The sequence below is a fragment of the Ranitomeya imitator genome, chromosome 10 (genome assembly GCF_032444005.1).
Source record: "Ranitomeya imitator isolate aRanImi1 chromosome 10, aRanImi1.pri, whole genome shotgun sequence".
Lineage (NCBI taxonomy): Eukaryota > Metazoa > Chordata > Amphibia > Anura > Dendrobatidae > Ranitomeya > Ranitomeya imitator.
The window spans coordinates 20,769,945-20,790,966 of NC_091291.1; the positions used below are offsets into that span (position 1 = coordinate 20,769,945).

The 21,022-nt window shown below is 43.9% G+C and overlaps 1 protein-coding gene across 6 annotated transcripts in view; it reads left to right on the forward strand.

Annotated features, from left to right (window-relative positions):
- Nucleotides 1–3,268: 3,268 nt before the first annotated feature.
- Nucleotides 3,269–21,022, forward strand: part of LOC138652001 (chemerin-like receptor 1) — a 58,437-nt gene continuing 40,683 nt past the window's right edge. For 2 of the 6 annotated variants that reach the window (XM_069742673.1, XM_069742675.1), the window contains exons 1-2: nt 3,271–3,319; nt 8,550–8,613. Coding sequence is in view for 2 of the 6 variants with exons in the window: in XM_069742678.1 (XP_069598779.1) it covers nt 8,555–8,613; nt 9,440–10,388 (1,008 nt within the window). In the remaining 4 variants the exon portion in view is untranslated. Of the gene's footprint in view, nt 3,341–8,549; nt 8,614–9,439; nt 10,485–21,022 lie in introns of those variants that run through there. The other 4 variants (XM_069742678.1, XM_069742674.1, XM_069742676.1 and 1 more) reach the window with 4 other exon arrangements.

Here is a 21,022-nt window from a genome sequence, read left to right on the forward strand (position 1 = left end):
ATTTTATACTAGTAGGATTTGTACTGTGTTTTTATGATACCTGAAGAAGGATATATACTGTATCCGAAACGCGTTGTATCTCTTCTATTTTAAGTTATGAAATAAAAAAATATGAAATATCATCTTTGAATGTGAGTCCTGGGAAGCGCTGCCATTCATGGGCTGGATGTGCTTTTCTTGAACTACTCATCCTGTGTGAGCCTTACTCTGGCTCTCTCACTTGGATCCACCCGAGGCAAGCTGCAAGCCCTGTATATTGAAAAGTATCTCAGAGGGAATTTGGAGGATACACGATCTAAAGCCATTTTAGTCTTTTATCAGGTGAGTGCATAAAATTGTGCACCCTTTAAAGACTATAATATTGTGTTTACGCACTTAGGGCGCCGCGTTTGTCTGTTCTTCTCTCCCAAACAGGGTTTTTTTGTAAAGAGTGCATGTTGCTCGAAATGCATCAAAAGATGCCTGTATTCTCTTTTTTGTGAACACACAATTTTAATCTTTTCTTCATGTACCTTTTTCATATTTCATCTGTGAGCTGGATTTTTCTGCTTTCCCCATCACCTGAGTTCAGGCCATCAGGTCTCATAAGAGCTTCAGTGCCGGACTGTTGAATGTTGGAGCACCAAGTGCCAGACTCTCATGCGTTCATCAGTCCGGCACTGGCGCTTTTAAAGCATTATAAACATTTACTATGATGTGACATTACTGTTCTTGCTAATAAATAAAAAAATGAAAAAAAAAAGTTTGGAGGTCACCAATAATTTTCATAATTGTGGCAGTGGCAAGTGGGGTAATATTTGTGGGGTTGACGTAACCTTTGTATTGTCAGGTGATCTCAAGCTCAGGGGCTATTAATGGAGAGCCATCTATAAGACACCTCCATTGCTAACCCCAGGTGAAATGTGGTGACCTCAAGGAGATCATTGCAAGCACTGTGAGAAAATTCACAGTGAAGTGTTTATTTAATTATTTCTTAACAACTAGCCATGATAAAGCTGACAGCTGGGGATTGCAGCATACAACGGCTAGTTTTTCCTGCCCTGGTTTTAAAAAAACACATCATTGTTTAAATTAATTTAGTTATCTTTAGCACAGGTGCTGGCTGATGAATACTCCCATGAGCGGCGCCTGCTGTTGCTGTTATCAGCTACGACAGGCGTAGGCTGATGGGAGTAGCACTCTCTCATCAGCCGACGTGTGTGACTGGAAGTAATCTTTTTACTGCCGATCCCACCTGCTGGCTCATGCTGTCATCTGACAGCGTGGGAACCGCAGCTCTCTGACCGGCGGTATTGATCTTACCGCTGATCAGAGCCGCTGGTGTTTCTTGCCTGTCATGCAAATGACATCATGAGACCAACATGATGTTTGGGGTGCAGCACCAGAACAGTAACACAGACTTCCTGGTAACACAAGGTGTTTGGTATGGACCTTGAACTTTATTGTTCAAATTCGCCCATCTCTAGTGGTTAGCACTGCTGCTGTGCAGTGTGGGATTCTGGGTTCAAGGACAACATCTACAAGAAGTTTATACCTTATTCCCATTTTTGGGTGGGTCTCGTCTGGATTCTCTCGTTTCTGCCCACACTTCACAGACATGCTGATAGGGAATTTAGGTTGTGAGCCCCAGTGGAGACAGTGGTGATGATGTCTGTAAAGCCCTGGGAAATAGGCGCGAAATAAGCAAAGCATAATAAATACGAGTATGCACTTTCTCTATGTTCCTCCATTAACTTGGGGGATGCTTTCTTTTACTTCTCTCTCAATCTTTTGCTCATTCTCTTTTCTCTCTCCATCTCCCTTTTTCTTCTCTTTCTCTCTTTTCCAATTCTCCATCTCTCTTTTTTCTCTTCTTCTCTTGATTGCAGTCCATCTCTCGCGTATCACCCCTACTCTGGAACCCTCTACCACAACACATCAGACTCTTGCCTACCATCGAAACCTTCAAAAAGAACCTGAAGACCCACCTCTTCCGACAAGCCTACAACCTGCAGTAACCACCGATCGACCAAACCGCTGCATGACCATCTCTATCCTCGCCTACTGTATCCTCACCCATCCCTTGTAGATTGTGAGCCCTCGCGGGCAGGGTCCTCTCTCCTCCTGTACCAGTTATGACTTGTATTGTTTAAGATTATTGTACTTGTTTTTTCTATGTATACCCGTCCTCACATGTAAAGCGCCATGGAATAAATGGCGCTATAGCAATAAATAATAATAATAATGATCTTAAACTAACAAACTTTTTCCAGTTCCTAACTTCCCTGGGAGATATAGCATTCCATGCTCAAACCCCCACTCGATTGTTTATCACTCCCCGCACTTTTCTTACATATACTTACATCCCGCTAATTCAACCTAATATTTTGTTCTATTCAGCTTCCATTTTTAGTCCTAGATTTCATCCTGCAGTTTATCACTTTCAGTATATCATTCCATTCTCAGCATCATTGTTTTCTTCTTCGGGGAAATATTATTATTCTCCTCTTTATGTTTTTCTAAGTATGCTGATACATTAATAAGTTTACTGTGAGGTGGCTGAACCATTATCATCTACATTACAACTGTGTGACAGGAGCAATGCAATAATCATCATCATAATCTGTGATAGAAGATTTTTGTACTTCTTTCACTTTTTAGTCCTGCCCCATACTTTCTTAGTTCTTAACACTGAAAAGGTATGATCCCATGTAGTGTCTGTCTCACAGCTGAGATGTTACTCTTCTGATTATTAATGGATGATCATTGCATGCAAAGATGCTCTGCCAAAATCAATCAATGATCAATCAATCATTTTTTAAACCATCCATTGGAAATCTGCAGAGAAATTCAGAAAACTGTCCCCACTTTAAAGAAACCATATTTACTGATAGAGAGATGGATTAGAACAAACAACAGACAGCAATCTACACAGAAATGAGACACAAAGTGGACGGAACTAGGCAGAATTCTTTCGAGTTAAGACTTCATTTTTATTAAATGAAGAGATTAAAATTGTTGCCATTTATTACATTGGCTTTCCCATAGACTTAAATTGAAATCGCTTATGACGATTCGTTTTCTACTTTACTTTTTTAGAATTATGTGTATGTTTTACATTGAAATGTCAGACATGTCTGTTTTTAAACTGACATTTCTTACATTTTAACTGAATATACATCTAATCATCCAATGAATCATGTTCTACTTCATAATCTCCCAGAATACATGCACATGAAAGCAATAAGACGGAACAAGCATGTTGCAATAATTTCCTGTCCTTCTGCAGCAGACTATCGGAGAGGAAGCAAAAGAGTGAATGCAAAATCTTCTTTTTCGTGTAAGTATGAGAAATTAAAAGGTAAGACATTGAAGAATATCTATATTTATAACTTAAATAGAAAAAAATTTCTATATATAATAATATAGTGAAATCAATATTAAATACGCTAGAAATTTTCTAAGTCAAAATATTTCTGAAGGTGCTGTTGATGTTTCTCCAAAAGTGTCTATGAGCTTTCCACATCCTGACACTAGAATTTTGGGCCATTCCTTAACGTAAAATTGCTCCAGCTAGATGGTTTCTACCGGTGAACAATAATCTTGAAGTCTGACCGCAGATTCTCAATTGGATTAAGGTCTCAGCTTTGACTGGACCACTGCATTTTCACATCTCACTTTAAACCACTCGAATGTTGCTCTAGCAGTATGTTTTGGGTCATTGTGTTGTTGGAAGGTGAACCTCCATCCCAACCTCAAGACACTGGAAGGCTGGAACAGATTTTGCTCAAGAATATCCCTGAATTTTGCACCATCAATCTTTCCATTGACTTGGACCATTTTCCCTTTCCTTGCTGCTGAAAAATATCCCCACAGCATGATGCTGCCACCACTATGTTTCACAGAGTTCTTGGAGGGATGGAGTGATGAGATGATTTAGTTTGGCACCAGACATAGTGTTTACCTTGTTGGCCGAAAAGTTCAATTTTGGTCTTATCTGACCACAGTGCCTTCCTCTATACATGTGGGGAGTCTCCCGCATGTCTTTTGGCAAACTCACAATGAGCCTTAGAATTTTTGTGCTTACGTAAAGGCTTTTCCTGCCCACTCTTCCATGACCACCATCTCTATGAAGTGTACAAGATATTATGGTTGTATGGAAAGATACTCTAGTCTCTGCTTGAGAACTCTGCAGCTCCTTCAGGATTACCTTTGGTCTCGTGCTGCCTCTCTGATTAATGTCCACCTTGCCCGGTTTGAGAGTTTTGCAGGGTGGCCCTCTCTTGGCAGGTTTGTTGTGGTACCATGTTCTTTCCATTTGATGATAATGGATTTGATAGTGCTCTGGGGATCATCAGAGATTGGGATATTTCTTTATAACCCCACCCTTACTTGTGTGTCTCAACAACTTTGTCCCAACTTGTTTAGAGATCTCTTTGGTATTCATTGTGATGTTTGGTTAGTGTTGGAAGACAAGGGGGGTGGAGGGCACCATCGTACTGCCACAAACTGGGATTCACTTGGAGTATGTCAAGCCAGAGTAATGAAAAAGAAAAAAGAGACATACACAACACCAGGGATCACCAAAAAAGGATAATAGATAATAATATCGTAATAAATTTTATTAAAGTCAAACAAGACACTCCAAACAATTAAAAACATTTAAAAACCAGAACGGTACATATCCCAAATAGGGAATACCCCCCAAGACCCAAAAGGCTTTATACCAGGAAATGTATACATATAAGGAATAGCATGTAAGTTCGCAGCACAATAGATAATATAAATGGACATATACAATATATAGCTGTTCAGGGCCCGGAACTGTAATGTTTGCTCTATAGGCGTATAAACACTATGGCCATAGTGAATAAAAATTGGAGCTCCCAAAAAAACATGAAAAAATCATATATACCAGATGTTGATCCGACTCAAGGGCATATATGGCCCAGACATGAAATGCACCAATAAAACACAGATGTAGGTACGAAGGGCAGGATCAAAAGACTGATTAGTCTAATACTTTTATATAATTAGTCTAATACTTTTATATAATATATATATAAAAGTATTAGACTAATCAGTCTTGTGATACTGCCCTTCGTACCTACATCTGTGTTTTATTGGTGCATTTCATGTCTGGGCCATATATGCCTTTTAGTCGGATCAACATCTGGTATATATGATTTTTTCATGTTTCTTTGGGAGCTCCAATTTTTATTCACTATGGCCATAGTGTTTATACGCCTATAGAGCAAACATTACAGTTCCGGGCCCTGAACAGCTATATATTGTATATGTCCATTTATATTATCTATTGTGATGCGAACTTACATGCTATTCCTTATATGTATACATTTCCTGGTATAAAGCCTTTTGGGTCTTGGGGGGTATTCCCTATTTGGGACATTTTCCGTTCTGGTTTTTAAATGTTTTTAATTGTTTGGAGTGTCTTGTTTGACTTTAATAAAATTTATTACGATATTATTATCTATTATCCTTTTTTGGTGATCCCTGGTGTTGTGTATGTCTCTTTTTTCTTTTTCATTAGTTTGGTTAGTGTTGCCTCCTGTTTAATGGTGTTACAGCCTCTGTGGCCTTGGAGAAAAGGTGTGTACGCTCTGACATGCCATGACTTAGATTGCACACAGGGGACTTCTTTTCACTTAGCATGTGACATATGAAGGTAATTGCTTGCAGCAGAAATTTTTAGTGGCTTCGTTGTAAATGGGGCAAATACATATGCATCCCTTAAATTTAATGTAAGCCTACTTTTTCTCACTTCACTAACTTAGACTATTTAGTGCTCACACAATTTGGATTACTAAAAAAATTAAACACAGGTTGTAATGTAACAACATAGGTAAAAAGCCAAGAGGAGTGAATAATTTTGCAAGTCACTGTATAATATATATATGTTACATTTTCTAATTAAATACAATTCTTAGTAAAATCTAATTAAACACAATTTTCTAAGCAAACATATTTCTAAAGGTGTAACTGACATGAATTGCTGAATGTCAGTAACAACCCATCCAACCCACACAGCCAAAGAAATCAAACCATAGATGTCCATAAAATAAGTTATGTGTAATAATGAGAAATTAAATGGAAATATTATTGAACACATATTGTTGAACACATAAAGAAACAGAGGTGCTAAAAGCCATGGAAAGTCATGACACCAGCTGACATCTATCAGTAGTTAGAAAGCAATCCTGCTACTTACCAAAAAATAATATCAGCTGCTTCAACTGATTGCCTTTAAAAATGTGTCTTATTACAAAGGTGTCACACAAGAAAAATCTCATGATGCGTTAAACCAATGAGCTGTCTTAAGACCTTTGCAACCTTATTGTTGCAAAGCATACGGCATTAACAGATTATTTTCTAAACTACTGAAAGTTCCAGGGTGCTCTGTTGGGGCCATAAACTGGAAGAGGAAGTAAGATCTTTTCACCATAAACCAGCTATGACCTGGTGCTCCACGCAAGATTTCAGACAGAGAAGAGAAAATAATTAACAGAAGAGTTGTCTAAGAGCCAAGGACCACCGGTGGAGAGCTAAAGGAAGACCTGGAATCAGCAGGTGCCATTATTTAAAAGAAAACATTACGCACTCAACTTCCAAGGCCTGTATGCTTGCTCACCACACAATACTACACTACTGACCAAAATGCACGTTCAAGCTATTTTATAGTTTGCTCAAAAACACTTACACAAGACTGTGAATTACTGAAATTATATAGTCGGGTAAAAAGAACAATATTGACCTTTTTGGATGCGATAATGCACACCATTTTTAGAGGTCACTGCATATCACCCCAACAAAACCATTCCAACAGTGAAGTTATGAGGTGGGAACATCATGGTGTGGGACAGTTTTTCAGCATACGGAACTGGCACACTTCATGTAATTAAAGGAAGGAAGGAACAAATGTTCCTAAACATTTTTGATAACAATCTGCTGCCATAAACCAGGATGATGAAGAAGAAATGAGGGTGGATATTTCAGAAAGACAATTATCCCAAACACACAGCCAAGGAAATACGCAATTGGTTTCAGAGAAAGAAAATAAAACTGCTAGAATGGCTGAGCCGATCACCGAACCTGAATCTAAGAGAAAATGTATGGAAGGATCTAAAGCTCAGAGGTCATAGAAGGAGTCCATGGAACCTTCAGAAATTAAAGATTGTTTGTGTGGAAGAATATGCCAAAGTCATACATGAGCAATGCCTGCAACTAGTTTCTCCATACAGTAGACATCTTGAAGATGTCTTCACCACCTAAGGCTTTTGTATGAAGTATTAAATACATTTCAGTCATCTTGTTCAATACTTTTCTCCTGTGTCATTTGTCATTAATACACATATCTTAATTTAAGTACATGTATGGTTTTAATTCTTTGCCTTTGTTGATTGGATGGGTTGTTCACAACATTTGGTGAGAATTTCCAGTCAATAGCACCTTTAGAAATGTACTTAGAAAATTGGTGACTTATTCAATACTTACTTCACCTGCTATATATATACAAAAGGGACATAAATGGATAACAATTCTAGGCATCGTGGTTCCTAATGGTCTTAATGAATCTATTGGGTTCTCTTCCTTTTTATAACATCTCTGCTACCAATTTGATAAGATTTTAATCTTCATTTTTCAACAGTTTTTCATTCGTGTAGTCATATGTGGGTATTTATTTACTTTCCTAATATCACTCCAGTGCGTTCATGATTTAAGGGTAACGTCTTTTCAACCCAAGCAGGTCATATTTGGGGAAACCTAAATACAGTCGACACTTCAGAGCTTTTATTTTCCAATCTGTATTGTTTATTAGTTTGCCATCTATTTATATAACTATTATCTGAACAGATAATAGGTAGAATGAAATTTAAAAAAATGATAAATATCTTGAACTCACCTGTCACGCTCCAATCAGGTGGTCTTCTTTGGTGTAGAAGGCCTCTTCTTCCGTCAAGTGTTATATACAGTATTACTCCAGCACTTACCATCTTTGGCGCTGTCTAGGTTCCATGTCATCTTGATGTTGAGTGATGCACACCATCACGGCCACTCGGTGCATATTCAGAACGGAACATGCCAAGAGCTGGAGGCAGACACAGACACTGCACAGTACAGAAGAAAAAGCCATACCGGACAAAAGAAGACCACTTCGGTGTGCTCAAAAAATATATTCGAGTCCCCGCGGCTGTATATCTTGCGACAGCCACAACACATGCAGAGACCTCCTGTTTGTAAGTCAATCCCTGCATGTGTTGTGGCTGTCGCACAGCCGTGAGACATGCAGCCGCGGGGACTCAAACATATTTTTAATTTTTCAAGCACTCCGAAGACATTCGGTTAGCACAAGAGCATGCTCGAATAGCGCCTTAACCAAGCACTCATCACTAATAGCTACCTCTGAATCATAAATAAGAGAAATAACTAGGTAATAGAATACACACATTTTGTACAATGAAACTAGATGTGTTTTTAATAAAAGAAAATTTCTTATTTACTTTTTATGATTTCTCTTTAATAACTATTATTTGTATGTATCTTTCTTTCAGGTACAATGGATACCACCAAATTCAACTTGAGTTTACTTGATACACTTCTGGATTACGATGACCCGTAGGTTTATCTTCCTCATGTTATATTACTCTAAGGAAAATCAGTGTAGACTTTATTCATTTTTACATCTGAGTCTTTGCCCAAAACTGCAGGCGATGCTATTTTTTTTTACATGCATAATTTATATTTTGTTGCAGAATTTTCACTTAATTGGATTGTCAGGTGAAAACAAGTTTGCTCCTACCCACAGGATAGGTGATAAATTGTTTGTCGGTGGGAGACCAACTGGTGGATCCCGCACTGATCAGCAAATTGTAGAACTTTTATTCTCGCTATAATGGAGTTGCAGTGCAAATTCTTGACTGATGTTCTGTTCATAAGTGCTTTTAAGCTTCTTACGACAATCGTGCGGCGGACAGTCATTTGTTCTGATACTCCATTTTGTAACAGGGACAAAAGTGATCCATTGTGGCTAAAAATGCACAGTTTTGCCTATCGGTGTAGGTCTCAGCAGTCTGGCCCTCACTGATCAGCAAATTATCATCTACCCTGTTGTTAAGTGCAACCATGTTTTCTCTAGATAACCCTTTTAAATGTTTATGATAGTCAATCTTTGTCTAAAAAGCCTGAAAGGGTCAAGGCTCATCATGAAAATTGCAAAGATATGGAAAATTTCATATAACTAGTCAAAAAATTCAGAACAGAGTTAGAGTATAATGAGCACTTAGTTCTTCGGTTATGGAATGGTGGAATATGCTGTAGTGACCTAACATCACATCGTGACCTCACTTTAGCAATGTGTTTTTTTCTCCCTATCCTCAATATGTTAACTAATAAAATATTAATATTTCATTATCCTAACTTCTTCCTTATCTCGATTTACAAGGTCAGATTATGACTCAACTTACTGCCTCATTTGTGAGCATATTTTGCAGAAGATGTCAATTACTTTCTATTCCATCATTTTTGCTCTCGGGATTATCGGTAATGGATTAGTCATCTGGATTACCGGATTCAGGATGAAGAAGACAATCAGTGCCGTGTGGTTCCTCAACCTGGCCATCGCGGACTTCCTGTGCTGTGCGTCTATTCCTCTGAGAATTGTAGACTGGGTTTACTACTTTTTTTCAGAGCTACCAATACTTTTTTGCATATTCAGCATGATTCTGTTTACTCTAAACATGAGCGCCAGTGTTCTTCTCTTGACGGCCATGAGTATTGACCGCTGGGTCTCTGTCATGTGGCCAATTTGGGCAAAAGTTCATAGAACTTGTAAAAAAGCTAGAATCACAGTGGGAGTCATTTGGGTATTGAGTTTGGTCTTTACTGGTTTCATTTTTTACTGCTATAAAGTTTATAATCTTGAGTTATATGAGTGGTGTCTAACTTATGTCCAAAATGATGATGAATCTTATATTGATACACAACACACCATTCATATGATCAGAATCTTTATAATGTTTCTGATCCCATTTCTCATCATCCTGATCTGTTATGTCACCATCTTTTTCAAAGTTAAAAAATGTAAAAGATCCCAGAGATCTCAGGGATCCTCCAGGATCATCACAGCTGTTATCTTGTGTTTCTTCATCTGTTGGCTTCCTTATTACATCTGTCCAATAACACGTCTGTTTTATGAATCTGACATTCAATTCTTTACCGTAACCACTATTGTTATCAACCTGGCTTGTCTTAAAAGTTGCATTAATCCAATCATTTATGTTTTTATGGGTCAAGGTTTTAAACAAACCTTTTTCAGATCCATTCCCTCCAGACTCGAAAGCGCTTTAAACGAACGCCCTAATGACCCATGCGAAAACCAAGAGGATTGTTGAACCTATTCACATCACACAAGTTCCTAACTTAGTTTTCCATGTTTTAAAAGAATGTATCATTTAATGTTAAAATTAAATTTGATTGCATTATGAAAAGCTGGAAATCATATTCTTTGTTTGAAAATATGTAACTATATACCATATACCTTTTTAAGGCTTATCTACTAGTTTTGCTGTAGAGACATGGGAAAGGATAACAGTTATCTGATTAAGCGTAGTGGATAGGGACAGTGAAGTCTTCTCATTATTGTTGTAGCCCATCATGGTTTCATCAATATGAAGTAAGCTAAGAAATGAGCTGGTCAATTCTCGAGACTCCAGTGTCCAGGTCAGTGGTACTTAGCAGCTATACAGGGTGTGAGGCAGTGACCCCTGTTACAGCTAGGGGGGGTGTTTGTTCTCCCCATGACATGCACAAGGGCGTAGTGAGGCCATGAGGGGGCTTTACAGTCGCAGGTGATTACAATTGTTAAAGGTCCTGTAGTATAGAGAGTTGAGGCTGAGGAGTCTCAGGTGTGTCAGGGCCAGAGTGAGGCCCGGCAACCCACAGCATACACAGTGGTGCTGCTGTCCACAATGACTGGTCACAGATGTGGACAGGTCTTGTGCCCAGAGGTGAACTGGAGGTAGACTGTGCCCTGTAGAAGGACTTGCATGTGTCAAAGCTACAGACAGGAGGATGTCAAGGTCTGTGTATGGCTGTAAGTAGATACTGTGATACATCGGTGCAGGACATCCATGGAACTAGTCACAGGAGGACTGGCATGTGTAGTGACTGCAATCTAAAGGATGCTGTTATGAACTGGTGTCAATTGAAAACTGAAGTTATATGCACTGAAGATATATGCATTTTTGTGGTTTGGAACCTTTTATGTTTGAACTTTGTGGGTCACTGCCTCTTCACTGCTACCAGTACACTACAAGGAGCACCACAATTTTCTTACCTTTTGGCATCCCTTGCGTGGCATTTGATTTGCCAGTGTTGTCACAACCTCATCTGTGCGACATAATGAACAGATGATCCTACGCCGGCTCTGGCTAGTCAAAGGCTTCAACATGGACGCAGGAAGGAGAGAGATTCATGGCACTCAATTCAAGCCAACAGGTACCACTGACCTGGAGGATGGACCGGAGTCTCATGAATCCATCCACTCATCTCTAGAAGTAGATAGTTGCCATTTTTTAAGGGCTGCATTATTCTTACAGTCAAACGATCTTTGTTTAGTTTGTAAGATGTAGCAGACCTGTGTTTAAAGGGAACAATCAGGGTGTTAGATCACCAACTAAAGGGTGTGTAAAGACCCTGTAATGCTTATCAAATCCATATCTTGCTTGTAGAATTTAGTTTGTGTAGGGGATAGACAGTGCTCATCCCGCTCCTCCTCCTCTCTCCTTATTTCCCCACCCACTGCCTTCCTCCCGGTATCTGACAGACAGTTTACTCTTCTCTCAGTGACCGACCTTCCCTACCCAGGATTATGTGGCGATAACATCATTTCCAAGCATTATCTTCCCACTCAATACCTGATGATGCCTTTGTGAGCTGGACTGTTGTTCTGCCCTCTCTTAATGAGGCAACATTGGGCAACGATGGCATCTGATCAGAATCTCAGGCAGGAGAGGCAGACCACTGATAGGACAGATACTTGCCAATTGGTGGTGGTGGGGAAATAGTTAATAAGGCAGGAGAGCTGGAAGTGAAGTCTCTGCTCCCTTAAATTGAAATTACAACATCAGGGCTGCATTTATCTACAATTTCCAAATTAAACATTACAAGCAAGATATGGAATTAATGAGCTTTAAATTGCCTTTGCACACATACTGTGTGTTTAGTTGGGGAGGCTAATATTCCGATGACCGATTTCAAATGACAAATTCATTTTCTTGTAAAACGTTTTAATTTTTTAAAGTTTTACTTTCTATTTTTTAACAGTTTTTTTAATAGTACTACCTACATATTTGCTTTTGTAAACATTATTAAAATTAATATTTTTTTTAAATGCTTAGCAATTAATAAAATATACTATAAGTTTGAAGAATTTGTAAAACTCTTTTCAGAAAAGAGGACCTTTCACCGGTTTGAGAATGTTAAACTGGCCACATTTGTGAATAATAGCTGAAGAAATGAATTACAGAGATATTAGCTTGTAAAAAAGTCCATTTATAATTTATGTCATAGTTCAACTGATATTTTTCTTTTGGGGGTGTGGACTTCTTACCCTGTATGACTTGGTGGTGGTTGTAATTACATATATCTCTGCTGTACTATACCCAGTAGTTGACAGCAGTGACATCATTGAGCAGAGCAGGACTGTTTGTCATTACATGTCTCACGTAGAAACAGTGTGTTATGACTTTCTCTGTGGGCGTGTTCTTTTTTTCTCCTGTATGTTGCTGTAAGCTTATGATTGGTCAACAACATCATGAAGGGCGGAAAAAAGATGAATCTCTGCTAATGTCCCCACTGTCATAGCATGAATTAAAATCTAACCTTTCACAGCTAATATCTATGCTACAGAGAGGAGAAAAACTAAAAATAAACTACATTTTTTCAAAATCTGCAGCTGCTAGTCCACAATTTGGCCAGGTCAGCATACAAAACCAATGAAAGGTCCTCTGTGAGGAGAAGTTCAATCTAGAAAGAAAGAGAATTATGTTTCCAGAAATGCAGACCATACTGTTTATCTGCTTACTTGCAGAAGCACTTGTCATTAGTGTTGAGCATTCCGATACCGCAAGTATCGGGTATCGGCCGATATTTGCGGTATCGGAATTCCGATACTGAATTCCGATACTTCCCGCGTATCGGATACCGGAATCGGAAGTTCCCAGAATTCAAATTGAACGCAGCAGCCAATGAGGAATGAATGAAAGTGTGGGCACATCCTGTTTAGCATGGTGGGCATGTAAGTACTGGCAAGGCTGGGATTGGCTGCTGAAATGATGTCACTCTGCACTATAAAAAAGCGCTGCCGCCATTTTGCGCTCACTCTGCTGTGATTTCAGTTAGGGACAGGATGCTGTGTTCTAACTGAGGGCCAGTCGAGCTAGCTAATTGCTTTATTTTCCTTTCCAAAGGCTAATTTAGCAAAACGCTGTGTGTTCTTCACTGTTCACCTTGCTCTTGCCTTGCAGCGCTGTTTTAACAGCGTTCTGCAAGGTCTCTGTGTGTGTGTGTGTGTGTGCAGCTCACTCTGTAGTCTGTGTGCAGCCATATACCCGGTTGTATTCAGCTCAGGGGGGGTTCACACTGCCTCACACAGTTGTTCTTTTTTGCTCTTAGTGCAGCCTGCTGCACATTTTTTCTCAAATTTCCTATTAGTGTTTTTCCACCAGTCTCCAGCTCTATTGTGGAAAAACACTACATAGGATAACCTAGAGGGGGGTTTTTGGGCCTTGCAGCGCCGTTTACGGCTGTCTGCACGGTCTCCGTGTGAGCCCAGCTCGCCCTGTAGTCTGTGTGCAGCCATAGCCGGTTGGATTCAGCTCAGGGTTCGTTACTGGCTCATACCTTGAGAAAAATTTTCCTTTTTTTCAAATAGTGCAGCCTGTTTAAAATTTGAAAAAAAAAATTCCTATTAGTGTCTTTCCACTCGTATCCAGCTAAATAGTGGAAAAACACTATATAGGATAACCTAGAGGAGGGTTTTTTGGCCTTGCAGCGCCGTTTACGGCTGTCTGCACGGTCTCCGTGTGAGCCCAGCTCGCCCTGTAGTCTGTGTGCAGCCATAGCCGGTTGGATTCAGCTCAGGGTTCGTTACTGGCTCATACCTTGAGAAAAATTTTCCTTTTTTTCAAATAGTGCAGCCTGTTTAAAATTTGAAAAAAAAAATTCCTATTAGTGTCTTTCCACTCGTATCCAGCTAAATAGTGGAAAAACACTATATAGGATAACCTAGAGGAGGGTTTTTTGGCCTTGCAGCGCCGTTTACGGCTGTCTGCACGGTCTCCGTGTGAGCCCAGCTCGCCCTGTAGTCTGTGTGCAGCCATAGCCGGTTGGATTCAGCTCAGGGTTCGTTACTGGCTCATACCTTGAGAAAAATTTTCCTTTTTTTCAAATAGTGCAGCCTGTTTAAAATTTGAAAAAAAAAATTCCTATTAGTGTCTTTCCACTCGTATCCAGCTAAATAGTGGAAAAACACTATATAGGATAACCTAGAGGAGGGTTTTTTGGCCTTGCAGCGCCGTTTACGGCTGTCTGCACGGTCTCCGTGTGAGCCCAGCTCGCCCTGTAGTCTGTGTGCAGCCATAGCCGGTTGGATTCAGCTCAGGGTGCGTTACTGCCTCATACCTTGAAAAACAATTTCCTTTTTTTCAAATAGTGCAGCCAGTTTAAAATTTGAAAAAAAAAATTCCTATTAGTGTCTTTCCACTTGTATCCAGCTAAATAGTGGAAAAACACTATATAGGATAACCTAGAGGAGGGTTTCTTGGCCTTGCAGCGCCGTTTACGGCTGTCTGCACGGTCTCCGTGTGATTTAAACTAGCTCTGTAGCCCGATCTGCACCAAAAAAAAGGTTAAGTTCACCAAACACAACTTACACTTGTGTAGGCCACATTTGAAAAATAATAAAGTTTAGTCCACAATTTACAACATTAGTGTTTCTTACACCTGTTAGGAGGAGCATTACAGGAATAAGCACACTAAGGCCTTAGTACTTTTCTGCTTATCTTTATCTGTCAACCAAGATGAAGAGGGCAGGGAGTAAGGCACGTGGGCGTGGGCGCGGAGCAGGGAGAGGAGCAGGGAGAGGACGTGGTGATTCTGTGCCTGCTGCGGGCGCCGGTGACTCGTCGTCACTCAGTTTCAGCAGGGAACAGTCCTTCATGCGCAGCTTTGTCGGAGAGCGCCGTGCACCGCTGCTGCGTGAAGACCAAATTGAAGCCGTTGTCGGGTGGATGGCAGCTAACGCCTCGGCATCGACTTCAGTTAGTGCCACATCCTCTCAGGCACAGAGCACTGGAGAGCAGCCATCTGTCTCTTCACCACCTGCCAAATTGGCCAGGCAGTCAGAGAGCCCAGGACAGGAGCCGTCTCTACTTCTGTTCTCTGAATCTCTTGGCTTGGAAACAGGGGGCCAGCCAAGCAGCATTGGAGAAATGGAAGAAGAGGCAGTGTGCAGTGATGCCCAACACCTTTTTCTCTCTGACTCTGAAGAGGCAGGTGGGCCAGTGCCTCCGGTGACCACAGCGCAGTACGCATCTGATGATGAAACTCAGGTGCCGCTTTCTCGTGCGTACTGTGCTGCTGAGACTACCCAGGAGGAGCAGTTGGTGGCAGAGGGTAGTGGAGATGATGAGGTCCTTGACCCATCGTGGCGTGAGGAACAGGAAGGTGGTGGGAGCAGCTCAGAGGAAGAGCTTCCTCTTACGGGCCAAAGAGGGAGAGGGAGGGGGAAGACTGCGGAGCCTGTAGCCTCCACTTTGGCACCCGTTAGGAGCCTGTCTCTTTCCAAAGCCAAAAAGGGCGCTCCCAAGACTTGCAGTGCCTGGTCCTTTTTTGACACAGTTGCAGATGACATTTGTTTTGTCAAATGCAAGCTGTGTCATCATAAAGTAAAAAGAGGGAAAAATGTCAGCAACCTCAATACCACAAATATGTGGAAACATGTGCGGACCAGGCACGCGGTGGAGTTACAGAAACACACTGAAGATGTAGGCCAACCAACAGCGGCAGCTACCACCTCTTCAGCTCGTGTTGCCTCTTCCTCCAGCTCACGCACAGCTGGTTTGGCTTCCTCCCAGAGACCTTGTGTAATTCCACCCACAGCACCACCTTCCCAGTCATCCTCACACTCCCAGTCTACTCTACAGCCATCGGTAGTACAGGCATGGGAGAAAAGGCGGGCATTCTCGGCCAACCACCCCCGAGCACAGGCTCTGAATGCAGGCATTGCCAAACTGTTGTCCCTGGAAATGCTCTCGTTCAGGCTGGTGGAGACTGACAGCTTCCGTGACTTGATGGCATTGGCAGTCCCACAGTACAAGGTGCCCAGCCGCTTTTACTTCAGCAGGCAGGCTGTCCCTGCCCTGCACAGGCATGTTGAGGCAAACATAAAACATGCGCTACTGAACGCCGTCAGTAGCAAGGTCCACCTCACCACCGATGCGTGGACCAGTCAGCATGGACAGGGGCGATATGTTTCCCTCACTGCCCATTGGGTTAATGTTGTTGAGCCAGGTACAGATCGTGCGAGTGGCGCAGGACGTGTCCTGCCCACTCCAAGGATTGCAGGAATCCAGTCTGTACGCATCGACTCCTCCTCTTACACCAGTTCCTCTGATTCCTCTCTGCAGGATCCGTCACAGTCCACCCCCACATGGACCCGTGAACGTTTACCTATGACCGACATGAGCACAGCCGTGGCCAAACGTCAGCAGGCCGTCTTGAAACTAGTTTCATTGGGGCATCGAAGCCACACAGCGCAGGAGCTCTGGAATGCCATAAAGCAGGAGAGCGATGTGTGGTTACTGCCAGCGAATCTCCAGCCAGGCATGGTAGTGTGTGACAATGGCCGAAATCTGGTGGCAGCTTTGGCCCTTGGCAACCTCACTCACATCCCATGTCTGGCACATGTGCTCAATTTGGTTGTGCAGAGTTTTCTGAGGGACTATCCGGATCTTGATGCCCTGCTGCACAAGGTCCGCCTAGAGTGTGCTCACTTGCGGCGTTCCAGCTTGGCCAGATCCCGCATTGCTGCTCTGCAGCGCCGATTCCGCCTTCCGGAACACCGCATCATATGTGACCTACCTACCCGGTGGAATTCCACGTTACATATGTTGGAGCGGTTGTGTGAGCAGCAGCAAGCAGTTATGGAGTACCAGCTGCATCAGGCGCAAAGAAGTCGCAGTCAGCGCCGATCAGACTTCACAACCACAGAGTGGGCCACTATGAAGGACGTCTGCCAGGTTTTGCGTCCTTTTGATTATTCCACGCGGATGGCAAGTGCAGATGATGCACTAGTCAGCATGACTGTCCCCCTTATCTGCCTGCTTCAGCAAACTTTGCAAGGGTTAAGGGATGATGTGGTGGAAGAGGTGGAGGATGAGGAGTCACCTTTTCCATCAGCTTCCGGAGAGTCAGTGCCACGTGGTTCCTCACAAAGGGGTACGCAGGGGCCAATTTGTGAGGAGGATGAGGAGGAGTCAATGGAGGAGGAAGAGCTCCGTCCAGAGGAGGGAGCGACACAATTGTCCAGTGGTCAGTGTGTACAGCGAGGGTGGGGTGATGACGAGCGGGCAGAGATCATGTCTCAAGCAGGGGACAGCGTTTCTGGGCCGGTTGGCACTCTGCAGCACATGGTGGATTTCATGCTGCAGTGCCTGAGAAACGACCGCCGCATCGACCACATTCTCAACATGCCTGATTATTGGGTGTTCACCCTCCTCGATCCTCGCTACCGGGACAACGTCCAAAACCTCATCCCTGCGTTGACCCGGGAGCGTAAATTGCGGGAGTACCACGACACACTGGTGAATTCCATCATCTTCTCCTGTCCAACTGAGAGGAGTGCTGCTAGTGCTTTACAAAGCAGCTCAGTGCGTCGAGGCAGTGGGGGAGGCTCTGCCCAAAGAGGGAGCAGAAGCAGTGCCTCTGCCCAAGGCAAGCCCAGTATGGCACAACTCTGGCACACTTTTGTGTGCCCGCCCCAAATGTCTACACCATCACCGGCGGCTCCAGTCAGCAGGAGGCAACGGTTCCGTCAGATGGTGACAGACTACATGGCTTGCCCTCTTACTGTACTCCCAGACGGCTCTTCCCCGTTCAAGTTTTGGGTCTCTAAGCTGGATACATGGCCAGAGCTAAGCCAGTATGCATTGGAGGTGCTGGCTTGCCCTGCGGCTAGTGTCTTATCGGAACGTGTCTTTAGTGCCGCAGGTGGTGTACTAACAGACCGTCGCATGCGACTATCCTCCGATAACGTTGACCGGCTTACTTTCCTGAAAATGAACCAGGCCTGGATCTCGCAGGAATTTGCCACTCCTCTGCCTGATTAAGTAATTGGGTGTCATCCAGGTCTCCTGCTGTGTTCATCTTTCTACCACCTGAACTGCTATTCCTGGGCTCCAACACCGCCAGTTGCGGCTCAGAAGTGCAGGCTGCACAGTAAAAACATACGACCCAGTGTTATTGGGTTTCAGTAACGTCAGCTGATCCCCAGCTGTGTAGCCGGCAATGTGTCCTGCGACCGCCACGCTGGCACAACAACCTAAATGTAAGGGAACCTGTCCCCCCCCCCCCCCCCGTCGTTTGTTACTGAAAGAGCCATCTTGTGCAGCAGTAATGCTGCACAAGGAAAAGGTAGCTCTTTTTTTTTAGCTCTTTGCACACGCAGAACTTAACACTTATAAAATGTGTTCACTGATACCGTTATACCGTCCCGGAGCTGGGACTTTCCTTCGTAATGTGACGCAGCACAGCCGTCATTCCTACCCCCTTGGTGCCATGCGCTGCCTCCTCAGCGTTGTTTTAAGCTGTCACGGAGCCTGCGCTGTTCTGTTATCCCTTGGGCATGCCCTATTTGCGCTGCCTGTCTTCTGACATAATTTGGTGTCAGGCTGGCTGCGCCTGTGCGGCCGCGGTGCCCGAGATCCCGCCTCGCAGTGTCTTCTGATTGAGTCACACTGCGGGCCTGGGATCCATGGGCATGCGCAGTGCATATCTTCCCCTCGGGCTCTCGCTCATTTCCCTCCGCCTTCTTTAGACTGTGCGCCGTCAGCTGATCCCTAGCATGCCACGGCCGTGACACCGCACAGTCTGAAGAAGAGGGAAGGAGGGGAGTGAGAGTCGAGGTTATGCACTGTGCATGCCCATGGTTCCAAGGCCCGCAGTGGGATTACGTTAGATGAGACTGCGAGGTGGGATCTGGAGCAGCGTGGACGCACAGGCACTGACAGCCTGACACCAAATTATGTCAGAAGACAGGCAGCGCTAATTGGGCATGGCCAAGGGCTAACAGAACAGCGCAGGCTCCGTGGCAGCTTAAAACAACGCTGAGGAGGCAGCGCACGGCATCAAGGGGATAGGAATGACAGCTGTGCTGTGTCCCATTACGAAGGAAATTCGCACCTCCGGAACGGTTTAACGGTATAAAGGGACACATTTTTAGTGTTTACTTCGGTGTTTGCAAGGAGCATAATTAAAAGAGCAACCTTTTCCTTTTGCATCCTTAGTGCTGCACAACATGGCTCTTTCAGCTACAAACGTCTTGGGGGGGGGGGTTAAAGGTTTCCTTTCAACTTGCTCCAATCAGGCTTCGGCCTACACTCTGTTCCTCTGCTCCTCCTGCTGTCCCTGGGCTCTAACACCGCCAGTTGGTGCCTGGAAGTGCTGTGTGCACAGTCAACAGTCGCTCCTCTGTTATTGGGGTTCAGTAACGTCAGCTGATCCCCAGCTGTGTGTGCGGCAATACCTCCAATCTGCTCCTCCTGCTGTCCCTGGGCTCTAACACCGCCAGTTGGTGCCTGGAAGTGCTGTGTGCACAGTCAACAGTCGCTCCTCTGTTATTGGGGTTCAGTAACGTCAGCTGATCCCCAGCTGTGTGTGCGGCAATACCTCCAATCTGCTCCTCCTGCTGTCCCTGGGCTCTAACACCGCCAGTTGGTGCCTGGAAGTGCTGTGTGCACAGTCAACAGTCGCTCCTCTGTTATTGGGGTTCAGTAACGTCAGCTGATCCCCAGCTGTGTGTGCGGCAATACCTCCAATCTGCTCCTCCTGCTGTCCCTGGGCTCTAACACCGCCAGTTGGTGCCTGGAAGTGCTGTGTGCACAGTCAACAGTCGCTCCTCTGTTATTGGGGTTCAGTAACGTCAGCTGATCCCCAGCTGTGTGTGCGGCAATACCTCCAATCTGCTCCTCCTGCTGTCCCTGGGCTCTAACACCGCCGGTTGGTGCCTGGAAGTGCTGTGTGCACAGTCAACAGTCGCTCCTCTGTTATTGGGGTTCAGTAACGTCAGCTGATCCCCAGCTGTGTATCCGGCAACGTGTCATGCGACCGCCACGCTGGCACAACTAAAATGTAAGGGGACCTGTCCCCCCCCCCCCCTAGGCGTTTGTTACTGAAAGAGCCACCATGTGCAGCACTAATAATGCACAAGGGAAAGGTCGCTCTTGAAATTATGCTCCTTGCAAACGCTGAACTACACACTCATGTAATGTGTCCCCTCACACCGTCCAACCGTCCCGGAGGTGGGACTTTCCTTTGTAATGTGACGCAGCACAGCCGTCATTGCTACCCCCTTGGCACCGTGCGCTGCCTCCTTAGCGTTGTTTGATTCCGTCATGGACCCTGCGCTGTTATGTTATCCCTTGGCCATGCACAGTTTGCGCTGCCCGTCCTCTGACATCATTTGTTGTCGTCCTGGCTGCGCCTGTGCGTCCACGCTGCCCGAAATCACACCTCGCAGTGTCGTCTAATGTGATCCCACAGTGGGCCTGGTATCCATGGCCATGCGCAGTGCATATACTAGCCTCTCACTCCCCTTCTTCACGCTTCTTCAGACTAGGCGGCGTCAGCTGATCCCTAATAGCATGCCACGGCCGTGACGCCGCACAGTCTGAAGAAGCAGGAAGGAGGTGAGTGAGAGGCGATGATATGCACTGCGCATGCCCATGGATCCCTGGCCCGCAGTGGG